General features: G+C 49.8%; 1 protein-coding gene across 1 annotated transcript; it reads right to left on the reverse strand.

Annotated features, from left to right (window-relative positions):
• Positions 1 to 4190: 4190 nt before the first annotated feature.
• ATP1B2 (ATPase Na+/K+ transporting subunit beta 2) lies at positions 4191 to 11199 on the reverse strand. The gene is made up of 7 exons (XM_004604860.2): positions 10497 to 11199; positions 8008 to 8136; positions 7484 to 7588; positions 7177 to 7382; positions 6898 to 6954; positions 6027 to 6125; positions 4191 to 5917 (listed from the first exon to the last, which is right to left on the reverse strand). Exons 1-7 carry the CDS (start codon positions 10606 to 10608, stop codon positions 5753 to 5755), a joined length of 873 nt encoding a protein of 290 aa, XP_004604917.1. The 5' UTR covers positions 10609 to 11199; the 3' UTR covers positions 4191 to 5752.
• Between the last annotated feature and the right edge of the window lie 1530 nt (positions 11200 to 12729).

The following is a 12729-nucleotide window of genomic DNA, read 5'->3' on the forward strand; positions in this document are numbered from 1 at the left end:
GGCCAGATCTCCCCTTGAACTAAGGGTTCTTTTCAGAAAGAAAAGAAAAAAGAAACTAACACAACTGGAAAACAAATATTGCTTTTTGTTTTGTGGTGCCTGGGATCAACCCCAGGGACATACACATGTAAAGTCTGTACTCTACCTCTGAGCCACATCCCCAGTCCAAATTTTTAGTCTAGCAAAAGCACGGAGATGAAAGAAAAAAAATAAAAAGAAGAAAGTGCCAGAGTGATAGTACAGCAGGTAGGATGTTTGCCTTACACATGGAATATGTCTTAGAAGAATAGCATACACACAAAATTTTACAGGATCATATGAAACCTTATTTGAAGACAAATCTAAACAAAATAAAAAATTATACAAGAATATACTGAAAAAAGTGAATTCTGAGTTAAAATTATAATGCAATTTTAAGTAGAATATCAACAAGGATCAGAGATAGAGCAGGGATTAAAGGGCATGCCTTGGATGTGGTTGACTGGTTTGATCACATGTAGCATTGTCATCCCATTGTTCATCAATTTGCTCGAGTGGGCACCAGTAACATCTCCATTGTGAGACATTACTGTTTTTGGCATACCAAATATACCACGGGTAGCTTGCCAGGCTCTGCCGTATGGGCAGGATACTGTTGGTAGCTTGCCAGGCTCTCTGAGAGGGACAGAGGAATCGAACCCGGGTCAGCTGCGTGCAAGGCAAACGTCCTACCTATTGTGCTATCACTCCAGCCCTGATCACCACATATTACCAGGAGTGATCTCGTCCAGGAGCACATAATCAGGAGTAAACCTTGAGCACCAACCCCCCAAAAATAAATAAATAAAGATAAAGTTTCAGTCAGGGCAATAATATATGCAGCCAACACAGGTTCAGTCCTTTGCACCCCATTATAATTCCCTGAGCATCACCAAGAGTGATTCCTAAGCACAGAGCCAAGAGTCAATCCAGAGTACCAGTGTAGCCCAAAAACAATTAAAACTTATAATTTAGAAATTAATACTTCAGGGGCTGGAGCAATAGCACAGTGGGTAGGGCATTTGCCTTGCATGCGGCCAACCCAGGTTCAATTCCCAGCATCCCATATGGTCCCCTGAGCATCTCCAGGAGTTAATTCCTGAGTGCAAAGCCAGGAATAACCCCTGTGCATCGCCGGGTGTGACCCAAAAAGAAAAAAAAAAATAATTCTTCAATACCTGGGACTGGAGAGATAGTGCAACCAGTAAGGCACTTGCCTTTCATGTGGTCCACTCAGGCTTAGTCCCCAGCATTCCAAATGGTCCCCTGAGTCTGCCAGGAGTAAGCCCTGAGCACAGCCAGATGTGACCCCCCCAAAAAATAATAAGTTGTGTGGAAGTTTTAGAGAATACTAAATGCCTAAAAGAGCTCATATGCTGGAGAGATAGCACAACAGGTAGGGACCTTGCATGTGGCTGACCCAGGTTTGGTCCACAGCACTCCATATGGTCCCCCAACCACCACCAGGAATGACCCCTGAGTGCAGAAGTAGGAGTAAATTCCAAGCATCGCAGGGTGTGACCCGAAAACTACAACAAAAAAGCCAATTGAGGGGCTGGAGTGATAGCACGGCGGGTAGGGCATTTGCCTTGCATGCAGCCGATCCGGGTTTGATTCCCAGCATCACATATGGTCCCCCAGCACCACCAGGAGTAATTCCTGAGTGCATGAGCCAGGAGTAACCTCTGTGCACCGCCAGGTGTGACCCAAAAACAAAAAAAAAAAAGCTAATTGATCTTTTTTTCAGGTCATACCCAGGCTCTGGGGCAAAGCTTGGTAGTGCTTGGGGATTATTCAACACTAGAGAACCAACCAGGGCTCTAGTATGCAGAGTCTGGTCCCTAAAAAATATATTTTAAGTATTAAGTCAAACTGGGCTGGAGAGAGTGTGCAGGAGGTAAGGGGCTTACCCTGCATCCTGCTGACCCTAGTTCAAATCCCCAGCACCTCATATGGTTCCCTGAACACTGATGTATATGGCCTCAAAACCAGAAAGAAAAGAAAAAAAGACTGACACAACTGGAAAAATAAAAGTTGGAGTCCTAATTTATACCACACACAAGCACACACACAGATGAATCATAGTGAATAAAAATGTAAATAAGGGTCAGAGAAATAGTTCCATAGACTGAACTCATGCTTTGCACGCGGGAGGCCCAAGTTCGATTCTTGGCATTGCATAGTCCTCAGATCACCAGTGGAATATAGCCCAAAAACAGACCAAAAAAAAAAGGAAAGACCAGACTGGGAGATTGGAGACAGCGGGTAGGGTACTTGCCTTGCACAAAACCTAAGTTCAATCCCCAGCACCCTATATGGTCCTCAAAGCCCTTCCAAGAGTGATCTCTAAATGCAGAGCCAGGACCCTGTGTACCAATGAGTGTCACCCGCACAAAAAAAAAAAAAAAAAAAAAAATTGGGCCAGGATTTCACTCAAAGGTTTGGAACACATGCAGAGCATGCGAGATACCTGGGTTTAATCCTGGTTACCACATGGCTACCTGAGCTAAAACAAACAAACAACATATAAACATGGGTCAGAGAAACAGTAGAGGAGTAAGGCACTTGCCTTGCACATGGCTGACCCAGGCTCAGTTCCTGTCACCCTATATAGTCTCCCAAGCACAGCCAGTAGGCCCTGAGTAAGCCCAAAAGAGAGGCTGGGTGTAGCCCCCAAATATATATATGTGTATATATATATATATATATGTGTGTGTGTGTGTGTGTGTGTATATATATATTTGCATATATACATAAAACAATGCAGAGAACACGTGTATTTAGTGACTAGAAATCAGAAATGGCAACAGAATTAATGGATTATATACAACATTTTAAGAAAAACCACAGAGGGGCTGGAGCAATAGTATAGGGGGTAGTGTTTGCCCTTGTATTCAATGACCCAGGTTTGATCCCCAACACCCCATATGGTCCCCTGAGCCTGCCAGGAGTAATTCTTGAGAGCAGAGCCAGGAATAATTGCTAAACATTGCTGGATGTGGCCCAAAAGAGAAAGAGAAACCACAGGACTAGAGAGTGCAGAGATTAAGCTGCTTGCCTTGCATGCAGACAACCCTGATTTGATACCTAGCACTGCATATGCACCCCTCAAACATAGCTAGGACTGATTCCTGAGCCAGGAACAACCTCTGAACACCACCAGGTGTGGCCCAAACACCCAAATCATTAAAACCACAATCTCAGGGTCAAAGCAAAAATATAGCAGGTAGGATGCTTGCCTTCTACACAACTGAGTTCAACCTTCGGCACCCCATGTGGTCCCTGAGCACTCTCAGCACGGATCCCTGAACACAGAGCCAGGAGTATGCCCTAAGCACAGCTGGATGTGGCCCAACCCCGCCCAAAATTATTTTTTAATATGAAAAAAATTTTAATAGAAACCACAAACTCAAGAGGCACACAATCAAATGGAGAAATTCTGCAAGATAGGAGTATTAATTTATATTTATAATTTTCATAGAGCAATGCTTGAATTTTAGAAATTAAAAGGGGGACAAAGACCTAACGGGGTGGGGGAAAGACATTTTTTTTTAATAAATTAGAACACTAAGGGGTGAAATACTGACACAAATATATGGAGTGGGGGGAAAAAAGATGCACAAAAATATTCTTAATATCCAATTTTGGTTTACCAATGATCAAAACCCATGGGGTCAGGGAGATGGCTCAAAGGGCTAGAGCATGCTTGGCATCCTCAATCCCTGGCACCACATGGTTCCCCAGCACATACAGGAACAACCCCTGAGCACCTCCTGAAAGCAGGCCCTGAGCACTGCTGGCTATGGCCCCACAACAAAAAATAATAACCAAAACCCAAAGATTTGTGTGCCTGCTCATATGCATATGTGGTTTACATTTTATTTTATTTTGGAGGGACCCCATCCATCAGTGCTGGATGCTACTCTTGATTTAATATTAGGGCTCACTTAGCTGTGTACATAGTAGACACTTCCTAAGCACTGCTATGCACTTTCCACCTCTTACACGGAGCAGCCTAAACAGTCTAAGTGAAGGATGATGGTGGCTCAGACACCAGAAGGAAGACGTCTGGGCTGGGGATAGCCCCCCAAGGCCAAGTAACCCCTGGATCATCCAAATCCATCCACCCCCTTCTCTTCCAAATGCTCAGAAAGAAAACCCACACACAGAGCTCCATGTGTGATATATATTTTTATATATATGTATATATGGATATATACATATATATATAATTGCTCTCGATTTATTGTACTTTATCCTCTTTTTACAGTAGATCTGACACAGGCATTAAATAACTGCAGAGAGAGACCACTGGGGTGGGGAGCATAGGAAAGCAGGGAGTTCCCAAGGCAAGAAACAGCTCCAGCAAGAGAAATAGAGGAATGAGTCCATCTGTGGGAGGGGTGTGGGGCTGCAGCATCAGAAAAAAAAGGGGAGATTAGTGGTAAGGAGTAAAGGAAGAGAGAAGTAGTAAAGAGCCAACGGTGGAAAAAGAACTAAAATGCTTCTAGCTTCAGAACGCGGGAGATGCCTCAAGTAACAATCTATGGACACTATGAGGTGGTTTTAAAAAGCAAAGGGGTCTGAAAGAGAGTAGCCTAGAAAATTCGGAGACTAGAGTGGGGGGAGGATTTACCAAGTTCAGGGTGGCATGCGGAGGAAAGGTACGAGATACTGATCAGCTGATAGCATGCTACAGGCAGCCAGAGACACGACAGTGGGGGCAGAGCTGGACCCAGAAGGAGGAGGCGGAATCGTCCCATAGCCAGTTGACGTTTCCAAGGTGGCCACTGGGGACCCAGCCAAAACAGCTGCCCCTCCCCCAGGCTCCCTGGGAAGTGGTTCTTGAAGGATATTCTGGGAAATGGAGCAGGGGGAAGGGAGCCATGGCAAAACAAAGTGAATATTCAGCCTAGGTCAACCCCACCCCTCTGAGGAGTGCCCACTTGACTGATAGGAGGAACCAGGAAAAGAATTTTCAAGAATCAACAAGGACTTCTTCTCCCCCACCTACCCTCATTCCCAGCTCATGCAATCACCACAGGGTGTGTGAGACGCTAAGAAACAGGGCAAGACCACAGAGCCAGCCTCTCTCACAGACAGCCTCGGGAGGGAATGGAGAGAGAGGAGGTGGAGAAAGATCTGCCTGGGGAACCAGAAGCTACTGGACAGAAGTGAGCTGTCAGGGAAAGTGGGAGGCAAGGAAGGCCACAGAAGCTGAGCTGTGGAATGAAAGAACTGGATTGTCATGTATTCGTGCATATGTCATATTCGTACATATTGTGTGTGAAGATGGCAGGGGGTGCATGAGCGGGAAGCATATACATGTGAGTGTGTGTGGACGTGGGGGGGGGGCAGTGAAGGCAGATGGGAAGCATTTTCAAATAGTTCTCAGGGCTCTGGAGGGCAGAAAAGGTGGGAAGCTGTGGAGACAACTGACTCGCAGCTAAACTATAAGGGAAAAGGCTCCGAACTCCTTCGGTGACTCCCTTAGGATCTCGTCTCCCTGTATGACTGAGCCAGGGCTGGGGGAAGGTGGTGGCAAATGTGTGTAGCCAGGGAATTGCCAAGGACATCAGGCTAGATTCAGAAGTAAAGGAGGGGTGTGAGGCTCTGACAAGTCATAGCTCTGTTATAAAAAATACCTTTGGGGTGGGTGAGGGAGGGATCAGGCAGGGTCAGGGACATTCCAGAAGCATCCATAGGAAAGAAGTGAGAGTGGGAAGAAGGGGCCTCAGGTTTTGTTGATGCGGAGTTTGAAGGCAACACGGCCAGCAAACTTGTCTCGTTCATCATCCGTGGCGATGTTGGCAGCGTTGATGCGGCATTCAACGTTCACCTCCACATTGGGGGTCACGTTCAGGAACTTCACAGCCACAAGAGGCTGTGTGTAGTTCACCTAGACCAGAGGAAGAGTGAGATGACCTTGATGCCTGGAAGTGCACCAGGGACCAAGGACTTCTGCACCCTGATGGGAGCCAACAACCCGAGCCTCTCACGGGACTTACATGAAACTTTTTGCCGTAGTAGGGAAAGTACATGAGGTCAATGTTGCCATTGGCAGGGAACATGACAAAATGGCCGAGATTCTCAGCATCTTCATCTCTCTTTGAGGGAGCACAGGAAGGCAGGAGAAGAACACATTAGACATGGCAGGAACCCAGAAGCGAGTCAGACTTCCCTTTGTTCTTTAACCCCAATCACCCCGGTCAACTGCTACCCTCAAACTATCTGTCTGTGTTTGTATGTGCTCAGGAGAGAGTGTCCTGGCTCTCAGCAGCCCAGAAAGATGCCTTTGATGCTGGACCTCCAATTCCACTCCCACCCCCAAGCTCTTACCCCGTCCTCAGAAATCGGTTTCTGCGGCTAAGTCAAGAGAGAACAGATAAATGAGTATGGGTGCAGGAGGAAACAAGGGGTGCTGGAGAGGGAGAGGAGACAGTTTCTAGAGGAAAGAGGAAGGGACTGGCAGGGGATGGGGGGGGTCCTAAGCACAACTCAGTGGTGGCAGATGGTGCCAACTGATCAGCAGCTACCAGAGACCTAAAATGAAGTGAGGGGCAGAAGAGATATGGGAAGGCAAGTGTAAGTCAGGGTTATCAGCATACAGAAGAGAAGGTGGAAGGGTCAGGGAGGGCAGCCAGGGACAGAGTCTGGGTGGAGTCAGTGGTAACTATTGACAGGAGAGCAGGTTTCTGCCACCTAGAGAGAAATGAGAGGGAGCTGCTTGGGGTTTGAACCATATGGCACCCTCTCTTACCCCCTTGTCCCTGAGGTGTCGGGGCCTCTGGGAGCAAAGAATATAGGAAGAGAGAAATGAATTATATAGAAATCATGGAGACAAACCAGTGGCAAGGAGACAAGGCCCAACTCACTCACCTTTCCTGCACAGGTAACATTCATGCTCTGGTTTGCTCCTGCATAGAAGTTGATGACCTGGAGTAAAGAAAGTATAGAGTGAGGGTTCTCGAATGAAGATATCAGAGACACATGATCCAGCCTTCCGGGTACAGATCTCAGCTGCATGTGTCCTCACCCCTCTTGTTTTCTCAGCAATTCAAATATCCAAAAATCTTTCTCATGCCCACTCGCCCAAGTGAAAAGGAAGCTACTGTCAGCTCCCTTCTCTGTTCTCTTGGGAACCAAGATCATGGTTACCCGGTTCATCTTGATGAAGACACAGGGCTGCCCGGTGCTGTAACCATAATGGGTGGGGTCCCCGATGCCAGAGCAGTCACCCAGTTGGGTGCGGTTGAATTGGCAGGCACGTTTCGGATAGTTGAGAACCCCGTTATCTGGCTGTTCATAATAGCGCCCAGGGCGGCAGACATCATTCTTTTGGGCTTGGATGGAGTCGTTGTAAGCTAGGGAAGTGGGAAAAAGAGAGTCACAGGCCTGACATTCCACTTCCAAGTCCCCACTCCACTAATATCCTGGACAGCCACATTCTTAGCCCCACACTCACGCTCCAAGAACTTGTTGAGCTTCTGAACATGCTGGTTCCAGCTTTCAGCATCACTGACATTCACAGTCACATCAAGGTTCTCCGTCTTGGGACGAATCATCAAGCCTACAGCCAACAGGAATAGGAGTTGGGAGAGAGAGAGAGAGAGAGAGAGAGAGAGAGAGAGAGAGAGAGAGAGTGAAGAAGATTGCTATAGGGAACAAGGGTTGAAGTACATGCTTTACATTCAAGAACTCTGAGTTCAGGGGCATAGCACAGCAGAGAGGGCGTTTGCTCCCCAGAGGGCAACAGGTAGGGTGAGAATAGGTCATCTTCACAGCAGAAGAGGTAATGGAAATAATGATCTGCTGCCCTTCACCCCACCAAGCAGTTCTAAATTGTCAGGAAAGAAAGGCAGAGAACTCAAGAATGCCCATCAAATGACGATTGTATCATCAACACCAAACCTCTGAAAACTGCGCCTTTTGGAAGCTTAGGGGCAGGGCAACCATTAGCGTCACTGGTAAGGGAGCCTCATCACTCACCTGGGGTGACCAGTCGGTCCTGGTACTTCGGGGTATGATCTGAGACCGTCTGCAGCATCACCCACATGGTAAGGGTGAACATGGCGGTGAGGAAGCCATAGAAGACAAGGTAAAAGAGGAGGATGAAGGCTAAGGAGGAGAAGGAAACAGGATTAGCGGATCCTAAATTGGGGTCCTAAGAGGGTCCATGGTGTTCCACCAGGACTTGCCTATACCCAGAACACCCTTCGCTCTCTCAAAGATTCTGCACTGGGGATTAGCAGAAGAGCCTCAGAATATTGTAGATCTTTCCCCAGGGAGGAAAGTGAGAGAAGGTGGAAAGGGGCATTTGCGTCTGGCTTTCAGCCATGACTTCCTGGCTCCCTCCTAGTTCTGGGGCACAGAGAAGCTTGGCTTTGTGAAGGCCACTAGAGATCCAAAGTCTCATTGCTGGGACGACTCCAAGTATAGGCCAAAGTCATTTGTCTCAAATTACATTCCCAATTTCTCAACTATGCATGACCCCAAAAGGGCCCAACATCTATTGCCACTGTACTGACACTCAGGTTTAAAGCTATCTTAGTACAATTGCTTATTTTTGGTGGTGCCAGGGATCGAACCCGGGACCTTGAACATATAAAGCAAGTGCTCTACTGTCAAGCTACAGGCCCAGCCTGCACAACAAGTTTGTCTTTCTGGGTCACATCCAGCAATGCTCTAGGTAACTCCTGGCTCAGGCCTCATGTCTGGCCATGAAGAGAACATGAAGTGCTGAGGTTAAACCCAGGGTTGGGGTTTTGTTTTGGGGGGTTATTTTTCATTTTGGATTTTGGACCACACCCATGTGCCCAGGGTTACTCCTGGCTCTGCACTCAGAAATCACCCCTGGTAGGCTTGGGGCACCATCTGAGATATTGGGATCAAACCTGGGTCAGCCACACGCAAGGCAAACTCCCTACCGCTGTACTGTGGCTCTGGCCCCTGAGTGCAGGTTTTTTTAATGCAAAGCATGCACTTCAATCCTCTGAGCCATCTCCCTAGGCCCAGTACAACATTTTCTGGGGGAAATGAGGGGCGTGGGCCACACTTGGTAGTGAGCCTAGATCGGTGCTCAGGGTTCTCAGGGAACCATGAGGTACCAGGGTCAGTCACAAGCAAAGCAAGCACCTGAACTCCTGTATTATCTCTCCGGCCTCCACAATTTCTTAAGCTGGCACTGCTCACCACTCACAAGCAAACAACCTCCTACTCTACCCCTCAGGTTATGGACTCAAATAGCAAAATCTCTCTCTTGGCACAGCACAGAAGCCAAAAGTTGAGTGCTGCCTGTGCCTAGCTATAGAATCCTTGAGACAGCTGTCCAGAATCCTCAGTTGTCACCTACCCCTAACTCAGGCACAGCGACCAGGGCAGAAAGAGTCAGGGTAAAGGTAAAATAACCCAAACTTCCTGACATTGAGGCGGCCCTTGGTGGGTGACCTGACCCTTCATCCTAATGAAAGTTCCAGTGCTCCCACTAACCCAGACCCTGGCCTCGCCTCTCAAAAGCTCCCCCCCCCCCAACGAAGCCCCCTCCCAAACAATCGCAGGTTTCTCTGATCCTAGAGGCTTCTCCCAAACCACCAAATTCCATCTGAGCAAAGGCTCCCTGGAACCCACCTCACGGGGTCTCCGTGGGTGAACCGTAAACTGCGTCGCACATATCCCCTGTGCTTCCCACTTGGAACATCCCTTTTGTGAGAATCCGCGGGCCGATTCCCAAATCCCATGCCCAGCCCCAAATCCCGAAGCAGACACCGTCCCTGCGTCCCGGCTGGTGTGGGAGGGAGGGTCTCCAGCCACTCCAAACTCAGACATGTCGGGCTGGATGATGTGCACATCTCCCCACCGCTGACCACTCCCCTCCCTCCTCCTGCGACATCTGAGCTGAACATTCAGCCTCAAAAATCTCCTACTGCCATCCCGCCCCCAACAGCCCACCACCCACAAAGCAGTCACAGAAGGTTCCAGAAGCTCCGCGGTGGGAGTCAAACAACTTCCGCTGTCAAGAACCCCTCCTCTAACACCCCCCCCAGCCCACCCCCACCCCAGGCGCCCGACGTCTCCAAGACCCGCCCCCTCATGAACATTCCCAGGGTCCAGGGGGTGGGCATGAGCCAAAAATAGACCGGCTCGGCTCGCCGGAGCTGGCGGGGGCCGGAGCGGCCCTGGGGGAAGGGGAGCCCCGCGTGAGCCCGGCGGCGCGGACACGGCGCGGCGCCCCGAAGCCCCGCGCGGGGGGCCGCGGGGGCAGGAAGGCGGCGCTGACCTACTTTCTCGGCCTCGGCAGCGGCGGGTCAGATTAGACCCGCGCCTGGCCCCCCCTCCCCGCTCAGCTCCAGCCCGGCAGGGGGGCGGCCGCCCCAAACCCGGGAAAGGGGCTGGGCCTCGCGAGCAGAATTTTCTACCACCCGGGCGTCTCCCGTGCCCCCCTTACAACCCCACCCCTCGAGCTCCCCCGCCCCGCATACCCCAGCTGGTCCCGGTTCGGCCCATGAACTGGTGCGTCCTGGGGTTCCACACGAACTCCTTCCACTCCTCAACCACCTGCCCGCAGGTCTTCTTCTCTTTCCGGATGACCATCTTGGCAACAGGAGTCGAGTCCCGCCCGGGGGGACTACAGAGAAGCTGGGTTACGGGGTGCTAAGGTCCCTCCACGTACCGAAACGCGCTGGGAAGCAGAGACCGAGGGGGTGAGAGAGACCACCCTCTATGCAATTGCAGCAGATCCCCGGGTGCAAGACAGCGCGCTGCAGGCAGGTTGCTGGCAGTAAGGCAACGATCCTAGGCCCCCCGAATGCGATGAAAATGAGGGGTTGTCAGGGCAGAGAAGGCTGAAAAAGGGAAGGGGTGCGAATGCAGCTTTACCCCCTCCCCCCCCCCACCCCGCGCACTCACAAACCTCCTTAAAAATTTAAAAAAAAAAAAAAAAAAAAAAAGGACGCAAAAATAGACGGCTGGAAAACCCGAGTGAAGCGTGGAAAAAATCAGGGTGCAAAGAGGCAGGAGAAGTAGGGGCCACCCCGAAATCCAAGATGCAAAAAAAGAGGATCAGGGGGCTCTCCGACAAGCAGAAACGGCCGCAGAGGTGGGGCGGGGACGCGTAGCTGGGGTACAGCCAAGAGTAGAGGGTACTCGGGCAAGAGGCTCCGCTCCTCAGCAACGAGGGGACGGCGCGCACTCCGGGCAGTCTTTATACTCGGCGGCTCCGTGTGTGCCCGCCCCTTCCACCCCAGAAGCCTCGCCCCCCAGAAGCCTCGCCCGCTCATTGCTGGCCCGGGCAAGCTTATACATATGCAAACAAGAAGCAAGAGCTGAAGCGTGTGAGAGCCAGCGAGGGATATTGGGCCCCAGGAAATTTCTCTCACTCTCTCTTTTTTGGTGGGGACCACATCCTGCAGAGCTCAAGGCTTATCCTGCTTTTTACTCAAAAAGGGGTTTGGGGGACCATATGGGGTGTGGGGAATTGAACCCGGATAGGCCGAGTGCAAGGCAAGCGCCCTACCTTGCCTCACCAGGAAATCTCTAACACACACACACACACACACACACACACACACACACACACACACACACACACACACACACACGCTGGTGGTGGAAGAAGAGCTCCAGGTTGTATAGTGGTATGGGTTATATAGGTTATATAGCGGTCACCACAGGAGGAAATTGCCCTTGGAGGAGCTGATATCTGTCCAGCAGCACCTTCATCTTAACTCACAGACTCCTCTTCTCCCACCATCCAGCTGTCTCCCTCTGAAGCCCCTCCCCATCTCCCTTACCACCCCTCTGAAGCACTCCCAGCACCACATCCTCAGTTTCCAATCTTGGCCCTGAACCAGGCCTCCTGTTTAGATGCTGTCCCTTCCCACACCACCACTGATCTTCCAATACTCATTTACCCATTTATGTCAATAAACATTTACTGAGCATCCACCAAAGACCTTGTACAATTCCAGCCTGGAGAGGTAAAATCTGTTTCCATTGGGATCATATGACCCACAGTTCATAGGTCTGAGAGATACTTCATTGGGTTCAGAACGCAAGGCCCAGGGCTGGAGCGATAGCACAGCGGGTAGAGTGTTTGCCTTGCACGCGACCAACCAGGGTTCGATTCCCAGCATCCCATATGGTCCCCCGAGCACCACTGGGAGTGCAGAACCAGATGTGACTCAGGAGTAACCTCAGGAGTATTGCCAGGTGTGAGTCCCAAAAAGAGTGAGAGAGAGAGAGAGAGAGAGAGAGAGAGAGAGAGAGAGAACATTTCTCCAGAGTAGAAACGGCAAACAAAGAAACAGTGAGATCTGTGTTCAAGGGAGAGCACAGGCTGCAAGAGCAAGCCTTCTTACCTGTTCTTCTCTTCCCCAAATAAATATATACGGCTGAAAGTACAAATTATCATATTATCTCTCTGTCTTTCTGTGTCTATCTCTGTGCTTCTCTCTCTCACACATCCCTAGTGGTGCTCAGGGTCTCTCCCTGGTTCTGTGCTGGGGCTTCCTGTGGTGCTTAGGAAACTACAGTTCTTGGAATGATCCAGGGCCTCCTCCATGCACTTCCAGCCCTTTTAACTATTTTGCCAGGGATTCAAACTGGAGTCCCACATGCATGCAAGGCAAGTGCCTTAGCTCCTGCATTATCTCTCTTCTCTGACCACTATGTATCTTTTAAAGTCTTGACACTTTCTCTTAAAGAAACCTTTCT

This window comes from Sorex araneus, chromosome 3 (assembly GCF_027595985.1).
Source record: "Sorex araneus isolate mSorAra2 chromosome 3, mSorAra2.pri, whole genome shotgun sequence".
Lineage (NCBI taxonomy): Eukaryota > Metazoa > Chordata > Mammalia > Eulipotyphla > Soricidae > Sorex > Sorex araneus.